This window comes from Puntigrus tetrazona, chromosome 17 (genome assembly GCF_018831695.1).
Source record: "Puntigrus tetrazona isolate hp1 chromosome 17, ASM1883169v1, whole genome shotgun sequence".
Taxonomy (NCBI): Eukaryota; Metazoa; Chordata; class Actinopteri; order Cypriniformes; family Cyprinidae; genus Puntigrus; species Puntigrus tetrazona.
The window spans coordinates 2,053,062-2,068,946 of NC_056715.1; the positions used below are offsets into that span (position 1 = coordinate 2,053,062).

The 15,885-nt window shown below is 37.8% G+C and overlaps 1 protein-coding gene across 3 annotated transcripts in view; it reads left to right on the top strand.

The window, feature by feature from the left end:
• The window catches only part of akap6 (A kinase (PRKA) anchor protein 6), a 130,186-nt gene that overhangs the window by 13,237 nt on the left and 101,064 nt on the right, over positions 1 to 15,885 (top strand). For all 3 annotated transcript variants that reach the window (XM_043263773.1, XM_043263770.1, XM_043263772.1), the window contains exons 4-6: positions 989 to 1,362; positions 11,324 to 11,575; positions 11,867 to 13,246. In XM_043263773.1, coding sequence (XP_043119708.1) covers positions 1,033 to 1,362; positions 11,324 to 11,575; positions 11,867 to 13,246 — 1,962 coding nt within the window. In that variant the 5' untranslated portion in view covers positions 989 to 1,032. The remainder of the gene's footprint in view (positions 1 to 988; positions 1,363 to 11,323; positions 11,576 to 11,866; positions 13,247 to 15,885) is intronic.

Below are 15,885 nucleotides of genomic sequence, written 5' to 3' on the forward strand. Positions count from 1 at the left end.
ATACACTGTACACACTAATTAATTAATCAATCATTTGGCTATCTACTCTACACACACACACACTTTTATGTTTAGCTTTATTGTTAGTTCAGGTTTAGTAATTTTAGTATGAAATTTAGAAATGTTGCCTTGGCAGATAACTGAAAATTTTACATTTAAGTTTTTATTTTATTTAATTTTATTGAAATTTTTTATTAAAGCAAACCATTGGCAAAAGTTTTTTTTAATTAATAAAAACACTGAAAAAGTGTGATTTATATTGTGAAATAAAAATGCATTTTTTTATTATTATTTGTCATTGTATTTTATTATGTTGCCATTTGTTGCTGAGATGGCAATATGCACATAATCCTCACTGTAATTGATGTGAAAGAGTTGATCCGGGATTAAACAGAGTATGCAGAAGCTTGAAAACATCTTAAAGGATTTTGGTGACAGTTTTTATTCCCAATGGAATCAATATTTCTGAATTTTGTGGATACGTTTAGTTTAGCTTTGTGGTCATCTGCATGCTCTATATATGCTCTAAATAACTTTTAAATGTGTGTATCAGGGAAAATGCATGAAGTTACTTATTTTTGTTTTAATAAAATACTCTCTGCAACTATACTCTGGAGGATTTCAAAATTGTAAGCCCAACAGCTCAAATATGCATTCTGTAGGGTTTAATGTTTCCTGAACCAGCTGTGCAATGTTTTGTCTGTGATGTGGCATTTTTATCCATGTTGGCAATATATATATATATATTTTTTCAAAATAGCAAATAACTCCCTAAAATGAGAATTCCTTTATTTATGCTTTTCTAATGCTTCATGAGAGCCACTTCACATGCTGTCATCTGTGACAGTGACCGCCATTAGATTTGCATTCCAAATTACCTCTGACTATCCATATTTAACTTAATCTGGCAGCTCTTTTAATATTATTGGGTGTTGCTTTTTTTTTTTTTTTTTTTAATCATCCGTTTTTTTGTCTCCTCTCTAAACAGCTAAACCAAAAAGGCCCATCCTCAGGATCACGCTGTGTTTCACCATGAATGTTGCCGTATCACCGATGGCCAGTGAGGCTTCCTCCCCTATGATAACCTCTGTGACTCCCACCCTGGACCCCGGCCCTGATAAACACGACGACCCGTGTGGGCCCAGCGTCAGCGTGGATGAGCCAACCCAGAAACAAGATCCCTACCGCAGGTACCAAAAACCCCCTCCTCTCCACACAGGGGCCGATTGGAAGGTGGTTCTGCACCTGCCGGAGATCGAGACCTGGCTGAGGACCACCACGGAGAGAGTCAGAGACCTCACACACTCGGTGCAGCAAGACAGCATCAATAGACACGTGGATGTGCACCTGGTGCAGCTCAAGGTAAGAGTACATAAATCTTGATCTTGATGGGCCAATTGAGGAGAATTTTTGTGTAATAATGATGCTGAATGTATATTTGTCCATGGCAGCAAAATTGGAGTCGATAAATAATGGTCTGCTCACCAAGACCGCCTGCATTTGAAAAGAAAATTACAGTAAAAAATGCTATTACACTATAAAACAACAAATATATAATATACAAATATATATAGCGCAAAGCTTATTTGTTTGAGTTTTTAGTGTTGCGTAATCCTTCAGAAATAATTGTAGAAATAATGTCCATTTGCAGCTTAAGAAAAATTACTTTTTAGCGAAAACAGATGTGCTTCACTGTAAAAAAAAAAAATTCAGTAAAAAAACTGAGAACTTGCTGGCAGAAAATTACCAGGTCATTTTGTGGTAAAATTACAGACTTTTCCTTTAATTTAAAAACGCACCATTTATCTACTTCCTTTAATGGTTATACAGCAAATTTTGAAACTTTGGCATACTGTTTCTTCCGTAGCATTAACTAAAAATGTTTTACCTCTTAAAATCTGTATTGCTCTGTATTGGTTTTATATCTAATCACTAGTTATGCTAAGATATCTAATTTTATTTATACTAAAAACAAACAATATATAATAAACATGGTCCAATAAATGAAACACGTGTACACAAACCAAACATTTATTTTTTTCAAAAGAAATTTTCAAAAACACAAACTAAATAACATGCATACATACAAGCAAGCAACATTAAAACAATTGCATTGTGTGCAATATTAGTGATGCACTGTCAAAACATTTCTTAATATTTTTGTGGAAACTGGGATACACTTTTTCCCAGGATGCTTTGAAATTGTTGTTAATATAAATCCTTTGTAACAATCATTAAGTTTTGATTCATCTAGTGCTTAATAGTTCCTTAATAAGAGTATTAAACATTCTAGTTACAATCGATAATTGGAGCAATTTTACAGCTGAAAACAGTATGAGCAGTAGTAATGATGGCCTCTGTGGACTTCATATTATTTTTAACGATGGTCATAAACCTTCGATAGTTAGAAGCTCAGCAGAAAAATTAATGAACTGGTATGAAGAACTTAAAATAGAAATGTGTTACGTTTTAGAATGTTAGAGAAAAAGTAACTTCAGTTACAGATTAGTAACACAAAAATGAATACCTTTCTAATAACTGCGTTTCTTTCTAATTTTTGTAACATATTCTCAACCCAAATGGATCATTTCAGATCAATTCAGAATTTCATCTCCATTTAATTTATTTATTAAGTAGCTGTGTGATACAGTCATGTTCACATTGTCAGGTTTCGTTTGAGCGCATTGATTCATACACGGTCCAAAATGTATTTCCCGAGCATCAAATAAATCTTTGTATTTAAGATTCATTTTCTCAAGTTGCCAGCCATTGGCAGATGTGGTACAAAAATGATTTCTGTACCCCGCATGCACCCTAAATGATGAAAAGCTATATGCCTATATTCCAGTCTTTTAGTCGGATCATTAACAGCACCACAGCAGTCCATCTTAGATGTCTGGTAATGGAGGGATCAGCTATAAACACGGCATTGACTTTTAAAGCCATAATGGATATTTGAGTTGTAGATCAGTTGTTTATGATGTGGATCGATGATTGAGCGGACAAGAACTCTTATCAGATTCCTCTACTTGATTCAGACTCATAGCTGGATCTTTTTCAAGTTGGCGTTGCACCGATAGACATGTAAATATATATTTATTTCCACAAATTAAGTTTGTCCAGATGAATGTCAAGATGCGTGGATTTTTTTCCTAGACAATCTCCCATTTTACGTTTCTCTTTTGAACAATTTGAGAGGAAACATATGCTTTTACAAGCTACTTTCTAAGATTTTTCTGAGAAATTCGCTTTTTAAAATTGGCGTTATTTACTCCTAGCATTACCGTGCACTTCACATGTAATCCCTATGAGCATCTTTTACTGTGGGAATGTTTTGAAATAGGGAAACAAAACTGACTTCTTCTTATTTATTCATTTACTTTTTGTACTCTATATTTGACTTTATATTTACAGTGATTCCTTTTTTCCCTTTAATTACTTGCTCTCATCAGCTCTTATAACCCGGTGTGGGAAACCCCAACCTTTTGCGCTAGGAAGCGTATATTTAATGACTGGATGAAATCCCACATCATCAAGTGTTTGATTCAGCAATGAGTTTCAGTGTTAGACTCGCAGCTGAGCGGCCGAATCCCTCCGCTCCACTTTCAGATTGAAAAACTATTACATAACGCTGTGAAAGAATGAGGTTTCAGTAACGTCACCGTTTTCCGGTTGTCTTCTCATTTCATCTTTCGTGTTTGTTGAGGTTTAAACAGAACAGTGCGCTCAGCTGTCTTAAATTAGACGTTCAGCCCCTCAATGTCTTTAAGAGGGAGAATAAGGCTCAGGTAAACAGCCGCTCACATCGTTATGAGAGCCGTTCAGAGGATTGCTTCGGAGGAAACTGAGACGGAAGGAAGTGTTTTAACCCCAAAAAGCAACACGCTGTAGTTTTAAATAAATGAAAGTGAAAAGGAAACCGACTGCGTCACAGTTCCTTTCGGCGAAGTCTGTGCATTATTAATGTGTTACAGGAATCTCTTCTTTAACTGAACGCGTGTCACAGCCGCTGGAACGTGACCTGCTGGTTTCCTCTCTTCCTCCAACATTGCATTTGTTCATTTGTCTGCTGCTCTGTGTTGTTAAATAACACTCCGCAGTCTCTGGTGTCACAGCGTTTTACAGCCAGACTGAGAAGCTGCCTCTCCTCTTAATAAATCATGTGTGAGGCTTTTAGAAAGTGTGTGTGTGTGTGTGTGAGTGAGAGAGTCTCTGAAGCAGAGCTTTTCTCTCATTGACCAAATCTTTTTAGCTGTATGAAATTAGATTGTGCCATTAGGCTATTAACAATCGAATAAAGTCTGAACAGTTGCCACATTCCTTCAGATTTGCTTTTAAATGTGTAATAATGTAATGTTTTTTTTTATAAAGAGGCTGTTGTTGGTGATTAAATTTGCCCAATTATGTGAACGATTACCAAACTATTCTAATTAAATATAAAAATATTTTTTAACACACAGGTTAATATATAATTCCAAATTATGCTAATTAATATTGCAATTTATTATTCATGTAGGACATGCAATTTATTCATATTGAGCGTGATTTTTACTTCTGAGAGGAGTTCTGCATGTGGCAAATGTATTCTAATAATTACAATTCTAATTACGTTGTAAATGTAAATAGACTATATAATTATGTATTGTAAATATATAATTTTAAATTCTAAGTGTATATAACGAACAATTAGTCATAATGCTATGATGTTCTTGAGGTTTGACGAAGGAATAGAAACCATGTTTATAATCTAATACAGGTAAAGATATTTCATAGGTTTAATAGAAAGTGTTGCACCTTCTTTTTGGCATTTTGATTTTTTTCTTCTTCTCTTTCTTGGTTGGTTGAGCACCGTTTTCTGCTTCTTTTGTGGACTGTTACAAAACCTCCTTCCCTCTTTCTCTCTCTCTCTCTCTCTTTCTGTTGATGCTTTGTGTTGTTGTTTGTGAAGAATTCTGTGTGTTTCTTGCTGAATCCAGTGTTATTTTGAGGGGGTGACTGAAGGCTTTGTGTTCAGTATCAGCAGACAATGAGTCAGTCGGGCAGCACACATCTGCTTCTCCATGAGAGGCCACAGAGCTCAGCACGGACTGATACTCCTACACTAGTGCGCCTCAGTGACTCACATTCAGGCTTCCTGTGAGCTTCCTACTGAAGCTCAGCATACAGGGTCACCGGTTCCTCATCGTATGAGCGATGATTTTAGAACTGAGCTTTCAGTATATATTATGAATGCTGGAAAAAGCATCATGTCAAAAATCATGTGCTTTTAGGATGAATTATGAGGCAATTACGAATGACAAATACATCTTTTCAGTCTCTCAGAAACAGTCACGTGTCTCTTCTTTCTCGCAGAATGAATTATTTAGCATTTTTTCGACCGAAGTGGCAAGGTCTTCATAAACTATATACTGGCTTTGACGTTCAAGCATACAGCGCCATCTTGTGGAGATGAACACTACTAGTCTGTGATTTTCAGCAGAGGCACATTAAACTGATCTAAAGTTACAGCCAGACTTTTGTGACGTTATAAAGGATTCTGTCTTTTGAACTTACTATTTGTCAAAAGGCAAAAAAGCTATGTCATGGTTTCCACACAAACAGTAAATTGACAAACTGTATTTATAACTGTTATAAACTCAACGTTGATAATGAGAAAATGTTTGAACAGCAGATAAGTGTATCAGAATGACCTTTGAAGGATCATGTGACACTAAAGACAGCAGCAATGACGCTGAAAGCTTTGCATTAAAATATTGAAAATTTTTTTTTTATTGAAATAATATTTCACAATGTTATATTTTTTTCCTTTATTTTTGACTAAATAAATATGGCCTTTGCAAGCAAAAATAAGCAGTACTGTATCACAGCAATTTAATTAAATTATTTGCTCATGCATGTCTATTTTGTTTTGTGTAAAGCAGCATATATATATATATATATATATATATGCATACAACATAATTGTGTTTCATACAGAGTAGCCTTTAGTATTTTATATGCAAGTGTGTCACTGTTACTGCTTGACGACCTGTTGCCCAAAAGATGGCATCACTAACCAGGAGTCATGAGAGGACTTCAAGATGTCTGTCACCGGTGCGTGGATAGATAGACAGATAGTACAGAACTGGTTCTAAGTAGAATATTCTGGTTGCAGAAGCAGCTGTGTGTAGTATGTAGAGAGTGAACAAACTAATGTACATCAGTGCCAACAGATCAGCACACAGCTGTGATGTCCACATTCTCAGATGAGACCAGCCCACAGAACAATGTCTCCAGACACACCCTTATTCCACAGATCGGGTGAACAGAATGAGACGGATTCACAAGCGCACTTGCATTGGCAATAATAGCATGTAATAGCATTTTAGCAGTTGTCAGGACGCCGGTTGTACACATGCTGATGTGATTTACCCACTCACACACACATGCACGCGCAAACAGACACACCCGTAGTTCTCACGTCTGTATTTTTACCCACTTGAGACTGGATCACGTGGACATACATTAAGAGTGATGTAATCTTAGTACTGGGGACAATCCAGAGAATTCAGCTTCATCTATAGAGAGCGAATGGCGTCTGTGTGATTGGCAGATGTACCAAAGACTTCTAACTTTTTGTTATTTGCATGCTGTAGTGTTTTTTCAATCATTTCTATTACAACTTCCTAATAGAAAGTCATTTACAAAGTTCTGAACATTTCTTGGTCTTTTGTTCGATTATGAAATATTTAGTCCAATATTATGAATTTTCCACAAATCTAAAAAGTAAAAAACATAAGAAGTTTTTTATTTTATTTGGTAGAATAAAAATGTATAGATTCTGTTTTGATGTGTTAGTTAAGGCAAGCTTTTACTAGCTGACCATTTTATAGCCCTGAATAAAGATTTATGCTTTTCTTATGCTCACCAAGGATGCATTTATTTGATCAAAAACAGATTAGAAACAGTAATATTATGAAATATTAATATATAATAATATATATTATAATATATATCAATAATATAAAATCATTACTCTAGACTTTAGTGTCACATGATCCTTTAGCAGCTAATTGATTTGCTGCTCAAGAAACATTTCATTTTGTGAAATTATTTTCTTGTGAAACCTTACTGTACACTATCAGAAATAAAGGTACAAAATCTGTCACTGGGGTACTACCTTTTCAAAAGGTACCTGTTTGTACCTAAAGGGTCCTTTTTGGCACCTTAAAGGTACATATTAGTACTTAACGTGTACATAATCGAACCTAATAGGTACAAAAGGTACTGCCCCAGTGAAAGCTTTTGTCCCTTTATTTCTGAGTGTATAGCGGTACCATGTTATTACTGCCAAAACAGTTGTGCTGCTTCGAATGTTTATGAATAGACAGTAGAGGCAAAAAAAAGGCAATAAAAAAATCTTCTGTAACATAAATGTATTTAGTGTCACTTTTGATCATTTTAATGCATTATTGCTGAATAAAAGTATTAATGTCTTTCAAAACATCTAAGTGAACCATTTGAATGGTGTGTGAATTGCACGGTCTACTTCTTTAAACACCATGGTATTTCAATATTGGCAACATTTAAAACAGTTCAGGTATGTTCTATGATCATATTTATAATTTTGAAAAGGAATCGTGTTTCAATGCTGCATACAGTATGCTTCACAAATTTTACATCAAGAAGCTTTCAGTTTTTCGATAGAATCTTTTGCATTGAGAGATTAACATTATTTTAATATTTGTTTTCATTGTTGCAGATTCATAGATAAAAATGCAAATGTCAATGCTTATGATGCATTTGCTTAAAATATTATAATTATGAAGCATTTTAGTTTGCAGATCCTTAACGCAGCATTAAATAAACCAGTTTTCTGGCCCATATAGGTTGTATTATACTGTACAATGTAATGTACAAGTCGTGTTGGTGTTAATGCTAATGTGGAAGCCCCAGTATGTGCTGTGACCTTAGCGTCTCCAGTTACGCCTCAAACCCCCCGCAGCAGCTGCCCGTGCCGGTGGGCCAGACAAAGTGAGATCAGCACGAGGGCCGCTGGAGGGAGGGAGAGGTCAGGTCCCAAAATAGCCCCTCAGTGTGGTGAGGCAGCCCCCCCTCCAGAGAGAAAGACAGAATGGAAGAAACAGGCCGGTGAAGTGAGTGAGTGAAGAGATACAGAGAGAGAGAGAACGACAGCATATCAGACAGCGCGAGCGCTCAGAGCTGTCACATCTGACATCAGATCTGACACACATCAGCGCCGCATGCAGCGCAGAGCACACTAAACCAATCTCTGACTTCATTCCCTTTGATTCATTGTGTTTTACTTCAGCCAGCGAGCAGGTAAGAGGACGGATCAGCTGACACGCTCAAGTATTTTTCTAACAGGAAGTCTCTGATGGGTTGACATTGCTGAGATTGTTTGAAATATTGTTAGGGTGTGAAGTCGAGTGGCTGTGTTTCTTTTATGGATAATTGAGCAGGCTGGCTTTGTGTTAGGTGATTTCTGTATGGTAAAGGCTAAGAAACTGCCATTTTTGTAGGAAAAGGTTTATGTGTTATTACTTTTACGGAAAGTTCGGGAGTGTTTGTGTGTGTGCCCATGCGCTTGTGTCATCAGAGGTCGCACTGCACTGAGAAGGCAGCTGTGGCACGCTTACACCTTTCTTGTCACTTTCACTGACAAGTGATGAGAAGTACACAAAAGTACCATAGAGATACCAAGGTTTTTTTTTTCCATTGCTGTACAGTTTTTCAAATGTTTTTTTTTTTTTTTTAAAAGATGTTTGAAAGAAGTCTCTTTTTTGGTCACAAATACAATAAAAACAGTACTAGTAAAATGCTGTTAAAATGAAAATGTAAATATATTTTAAAATGCAAGTTATTTCTGTGATGCAAAGTTGAATTTTTAGCATCATTCTTTAGTGTCAAATGGCTCTTCAGAAATTATTCTCATGTTGATTTGCTGTTTAAGACGCATTTATTATTATTGCTGCCAAAATTGTTGTTGAATAGTATAAATTTTATACTATAAAGCTGGCCAGTATCGGAAAATAAAGACTAGGTGATGAAAGGCTTATTTTGTGACATTGACCTTGGAAAGTGGAACATCATATATTGATTTGAGTGGGAGAAGACACACCACAGAGTCATATGAGACTTGAAACCTGCACAGCTAAGTAAGAAATTGAGACAATGATCAATTAAATATTTTTGTAGTCATTATAATGCTGCAGTTGACCAATGAGAGACATTTGAGTCATTACAGAGAGTCAACGTACCAGACACTGTTTAAAGTAAAAAAAGTGAGCTTTGTTTTGTTCATGAGCATTTTAATGCCTACATTCAAGTAGTTCTCCCAATATATCATTTAAATTTGTCATGAATTAGATGTTTGAATCTTTTTGATGTGATTTTGTATGATATTTCTGTTATGATAAATCTTGATGCTATCTTTAGGGGACCTTTTGGTTTCATTAAGTCATCATAATCTGTATTACAGTATGTGTGCTGCAGTAGGTGATCCGTGAACTCTGTAACATGGTCAGCTTGTACTCTACTGTTTGTTTTTGAGCCAGCGAGGCAGGAGTGTATGGGACCTGCTGCATTTTGGCGGCATGTCTGACCTACATTCAGCGGTGCCGTGTTATTTTAGGGAATGGACGACAGCGTATCAGAGATGCTGCTGGCCGCAGCCCTGGTGTTGCTGTGTTGACAACGATCTGCAGTTGTTTTGGCACGTCTACTTGCCCCATAAATGCTCCCGTGAACTATATTCTCTGTCACCTTTCTCTTAATCGTCTCACTGCTTTTTAGGTTCTGACATTTTCACAGGTTTTTGGGTGAAATAGCCTACTAGTTTGTTTGCTCAATCAGTGAATAAATCAATAAATCAGTATATTCACAGTGAAGTTGCTCCATTTTATTTTATTTTGTGCAATTACAATGATATCAAAGTGGCAGAATGTTTCAAAAGGAAGTTCTAGTTTATGTCCTTTGGCTCCTAAATGAAAAGTTTTTATAAATGACAGTATTTTAAGTTTGGATGAGATGAGGCAACTGTCAGACTTTCCTAGCAGCTGAGCCTCCCGGCATACACAGGCTGGGGGAGGGAACGAGACGTGATCCAACCACAAACAGTGGACCCAAACGGTATTTGGACACTTACTGTAAGGTACACTTTAAAGTCTCTCATTGAATTACTTTGCAGAAAAAATCAAATTTTTATCTGCCTTCAAATGCAATCGTTATCTAATGCAATGAATGGCTTTGTTTAAATTGAGACTTAATTGTCCAGATACATTTTTGGGGTCTATTTTAATGTTCAGTTGCTGTGTAGTCTCATCTTATTCTGATTTGTGATCTCATTTTCTGAAATTAGTTACTGCTTCTGAAACTAGCCTTTTAATATCAGCCCCTGGCGGCCTGATTTGTGATTTGAACCACAGCGACAGCAAAAGAAAAGCCCCTAGACCTAGTGACCCACGGTTGTAAATGCGCGCTTTGCTGCCGTGACTTTCACATCACTTGAACCTGATGCTGCAAGCAGCTGGTTAGCAATTATAATGATATTATATACCCCTATAAGTTCAGAATAAAATCATTGTCAAAATGAAAATGTTAAGAAGCACAAGAGAACTATATAGTATTTGTACATACATTTTGAACGGTAGTTTGTGTCGCAAAAGACATCATTTACTGGGAAAACCACATGGGCAGTGGTTTTCTTTAGTGTATTCTGAGACATATTCACATGTCATGTGGAAATGACTCAAGTGTCCCTCAGTTTCCTCTTACATTGATACATAACATGATGTTGTTTCACTTGTGCCTGGTTGAAGGTAGGTTCACGTAGTCTTTACTTGCCTGAAGTTTAGGTCCTTTTAGCAAAAGCTCCAGAAAAGCCTTGAAATCTGAGCTGTTTTATGAGTGACCATAATAAAGGTTTTTGGTATGCACGATGCAGACATATCCTGTTGAGTAATTCAATCTTTGCATCAGCGAGACATGTTTCTGCTAAAATCTCTCCTTTCAGAAAATTCCAAAGCACTTGTCCTGTTCTTTCTGTTCTTTCTCATGAATTGTAATTCATATGAACTATTTTGTCTGAACATTCTGCGTTTTCCATCTAAAAAGTCTTCAGAGGGATGTGTCTTTAATATCCTGTGGATTCTGAGTTGCTGATGGAAATAGGTATTTTAGCACAGGAGGAAGTCGTTGAGAAAGCCACATGATGAGAAATTGTGCAGTATGAATTCAGTCCCATCATTTGATGTGTAATTCCATGCACAAAATTGTAGATCATAATATGAGTTGACTGACTGTGCACTTGTCTGTCTGATAGGACATCTGTGAAGACATATCGGATCATGTCGAGCAGATCCATGCCCTGTTGGAGACCGAGTTCTCCCTGAAGCTCCTGTCCTACTCGGTGAACATCATAGTGGACATCCGGAGCGTGCAGCTCCTCTGGCACCAGTTGCGAGTGTCTGTGTTGGTTCTGAAAGAGAGGCTTCTCCAGGGCCTCCAGGACTCCAACGGCAACTACACCCGCCAGACTGACATACTGCAAGCCTTCAGCCAGGATCACGACGAGGTCAGACACATCTCCAAAACAACATCCAAATTAAAACACCTAAAGCGGGTACATCCCTTACTCAGGGTACATCGCTTACTAATTCACGAGGACAGAAAGTTAGTTATGCAACATTCTGCTGGGAGTGTACTATAAACTCATTTGATATACCCTTGACCGAAGACATTCAGAATAGGCAAGGGTTGCAAGCATGCAAGCATGTACTTGTTTATCCCATATCAATTCAAGATTGATTTGATTGCATTGTTTGTGAATTAGTCTGTTTGTTTTTGTGGTCTTGATCATCTTTAGGCTCGGCTGGACGCTTTGACAGAAGTGGACGACTCTGGCCAACTCACCATTAAATGCAGTAAGGACTACTTCTCCTTGGACTGTGGCATCACTGCATATGAACTGAGTGACTACAGCCCCATTGACGACCCAGAAGGTCGAGGGCCACGCTCCCTTTATCCCGAGCTGGAGCAAGACTTTCCAGAACTGCTTCAGAGCGTGGATCTCCTCAACATTGCTGCCTCTAGACAAAACCAGGTGTCATCTTCACCTGCAGAAGAGTCCACCGAGGAACCTCAAGAGACAATCAGCGGCCTCAGCGAAGAAGAAAGTGCACCAGATTCAACAATGCAGGGAGATTGTGGCTTTGGCCTTTCTAAACGCCCGCTTCAAAGTGGCTTTAAGAGTGAAGTCTCTCCTACACAGCCTTTGCCTAAAAAGCCCATGTACCTGGAGGGTGATGGGGACACAAGGTGCACTAGGTCTTCACCTCTCCAGTACCAAGCTGACATCAGCAGAAGCACACCCTCCCTTCTGGATACACTGGATCGCTCGAAGTTCTGGCTAGAGCTGGAATCAGTTTATCCAGGCAATGGGAGTCAGTCATATGAGAGTCTCCATGCCGTGAATGTGAGGAACTTGCAGAAGAGACCAACTGCAGTCCCTCTGGAGAGACGCTCATCAGAGGCCATGCAGGGATTCCACACGCAGAAGCACTTGACAAACTTCAAGACTATGCACTCCAAAGCCAAGCAGGCTTACAGTGACTCTTCCAGCCCTCCACCATCTTCAGGGGAGGAAACCTCAGACCCTGACCAGCGGGAAATGTCATCCAGCCCAGACGATCAAGCTCCCACCACAGGCTCTCTCTGGATCGTGAACCAGAATGCTCTGTGCATCTCCAACGCATCAGGCAGTCCCAAAGAGCACTGGTATGGCTCGGATGAGTTCCTCGCTCTTCCTGCTCAGCTGAAAAAGACAGAGATGTTGGCAATGAAGCTGGAAAGCCTCGCTCAGGCTTTACCGCAAAGAGGCCTGCAAGAGTCCATCCAGGACGTGGATGACTGGGAGCTCACTGAGGTCAACCCTGATTGGGAGAGCAGCAATGATTTCCTTTTGCTTCACCCCTATAAGAAGCCTTCTCGAGCTGGACGCTTTTCACCTACCTCTTCAAGCGATGTGGCTCCTTCTCTGGATGACAGCATCGAATCTGGCCCACTCAGCGACCTTATGTCTGAGGACGAGGGCGCGCGAAGCACACCTGAGTCCAGGGGTATACATATATCTCCTGGCCGGCCCAATGCACCAAAGATGATGTTCCAATGCACACCCTTGATACAGCAACTACTGGCAGATATTCAGCACCAGGAGAACTACCATGATGTCTGGGCGAAGATAGAGGTAAGAAATATGTAGTGTTTTAAAAATGTATAAATAGTATGCTGAATAGTGACCTGTATATTCTGTACTATACTTTATACTGTTCTATATATTCTGTGCCTTTAAACTGTGTACTAATTCTGCACGTTATGTCCTGTACACTTGGCACATGTAGTGTATGCTACAAAGTTCATGCTAGTATGCACAGTGCAGAAATATTAAGAGTAATTGATAGACAATTCTTTACATATCACTCAGCAAAACTAAATAAGCAAGTGTTCATGTTAACCCTATTACTGGTTAAACTTGCATTATCACAGTCCTGCATTTAATTTGAAAGGGATATAATCATTAAGGAAGTCATTTGTATGCCTTAATCCTCATTCACATAGAGGCGGCAGTTAATATGTGTCACTACACTAAGCAGATATTAAAAACAGCTGATAACTAAAGGGGTAATGAACTAACAAGCCACCTCAGCCTTTTGCTAATATTCAAAGCTTAATTAACAGGATTGCACTCCTCGACAACCTCTCTTCAGTCCCAAGTCTGTAATTAAATGATTAGCTACGTAATTAAGAACATGCAATCGTGTTTATAAAGGACCCGGGTGCTTGAGGAAACCCAAACTTGTCAGACTAGTTCTTCACTTTCTTATGGGCTATGTGCATAATAGCAGTCATACTGTTGCTGAACTATAGTATGTGCACTATGCACAGTATGCAAATTTTCTGGATGACTTGGAAATGCCCAGGTGATTTAATACATTTATTGTATCTCAAAATGCAATGCGTACAGATTTATGACACATGAATAGTAAATTAGAACTATTTTGTTTTTAGCTTTTTTGACTCATTTTATCAGATCATCACACCAAAACATAAAAAAGAAATATGCAATGTTATTTACATTTTATTCATTAGCTAAACAACGCAAGCAGGTTATCAAGTGAGCTAAATGAATGACACTTACTCTACATCTTGAGACAGACTAGTGAGGTCAGCACAATGTGACATACTGCTGTTTGAGATGTTTATCATAGAATAATGCATACAAACTTTTTTTTTTTTAAAGTGAGAGATACACTGTAGTAAGCAGTGATTTTATTCTGTGATGTTTTATTGTTTAGGATCAACATCAGTATAAGAAATGGCAAAATGTTGACCGTGAGATTAGTTTTACTGATTTTTTTTTTTACTGACACAGTAGCGTACTATTGCCATCTGGTGGTCAAAAACTAATTCACACCAAAATGTAAGCCTAAATTAATATCGATTAATAACCGTGTTTATGAAAACGAGTCAATCATGAGAGCATCAGATTATGTTGATTTAAGAAGGTCATTTACATGCATCTTCTAAAGTGTTTTGACATTTTAACTTATTAAGAATGGTAATTTGGTGGGAACTCTGCTTATACTGTTTGTGTACAATGTTTTGTGCATTCTTTGGTCATAAGAATGCATAAAATACTTTAAATACTTGCATTAAATACTTACCTGCTAGTCTTACTAGTCATCTTTATTTGGGATCAAAGGCCAGTTACATTAAAACATAGATTTAAAGATAGAGTGCTGTTAAAAATAAAATAACCTGCTAGTTGGTCAGACTAGCTCTTAAAACACAGTCTTAACACAGAGGCTAATTTTATGTAAATGGCCACTGATTTACAGTTTCATATATTTCATTATATTGTCCACTGGAATTCTTTCAGATCACACTAATGCATATTTTATCACCTCGAAATTTAGTCTTCTGTTTCATCCAAGCAAATCAATCCTTACAGCATAGAAAGCACTTCTGAAAGCTACTTTATAACACTCCTCATGTCTTAGGAACAGAATCCATGGCAATCATGCCGATCTGATGGAGGTGAATGACTAGCGAAGGGAAGGATGCTTTCAAAAGTTTTCAGCTGTAATCCTTCCTTTGATTCCAGTGTAGGTGTGTGCGTGCGTGTGTGTGTGTGTGTGTGTGTGTGTGCAGTAAGCTCACTGGAGCGGGTGGAGGTAGGCAGCCACATCCACCTGAGATGATGCGTGTCACAGGAGGAGGTGATTGATTACATTAGTATTCAGCCGCTGGAGATGACTTCATTCTCATGGCAACAGACAGCTGGCAGCTGAAGCCTCTTCTTGGGGGCGTCTCAGGGGTTTAGCCATGTGTGACGCCACCAACCCGTCTTCCCTTCTCCTTGTCTTTTCCTGTCTCTCTCTCTCTCTCTCTGTCTCCTCTGCCTCCCCCCATTCTGACATTCTTTGCATATATTTGTCTTTGCGTCTTTATTTTTGGTGCCAGTTATGGTATTGAAAATAAAAATAAGTCTTTACCAAAGAAAAAGAATTATTTAATATACCTTTTAATCATTTTTTGTAAATTTAGCAAGAGAGAAAATAATAGATAGATAGATATGATATGATATGATATGATATAAAAAAATCATCATGCAGGTTCGAAATGACATCAGGGTGATTAAATGATGAACAAATTTACATTTTTAGGTGAGCAATTCCTATTTAACGCAAGTAAACTTGACCCCTTGATGCCGAAAAAAGCAGACATGCAACATCAAGATGATTAATTCAACAAATTTGCTCGTTGTATGCAATGAATATGGCTATAAAAGCAACGATTGCTGTCTGAGGTTTTCCAATTCATATA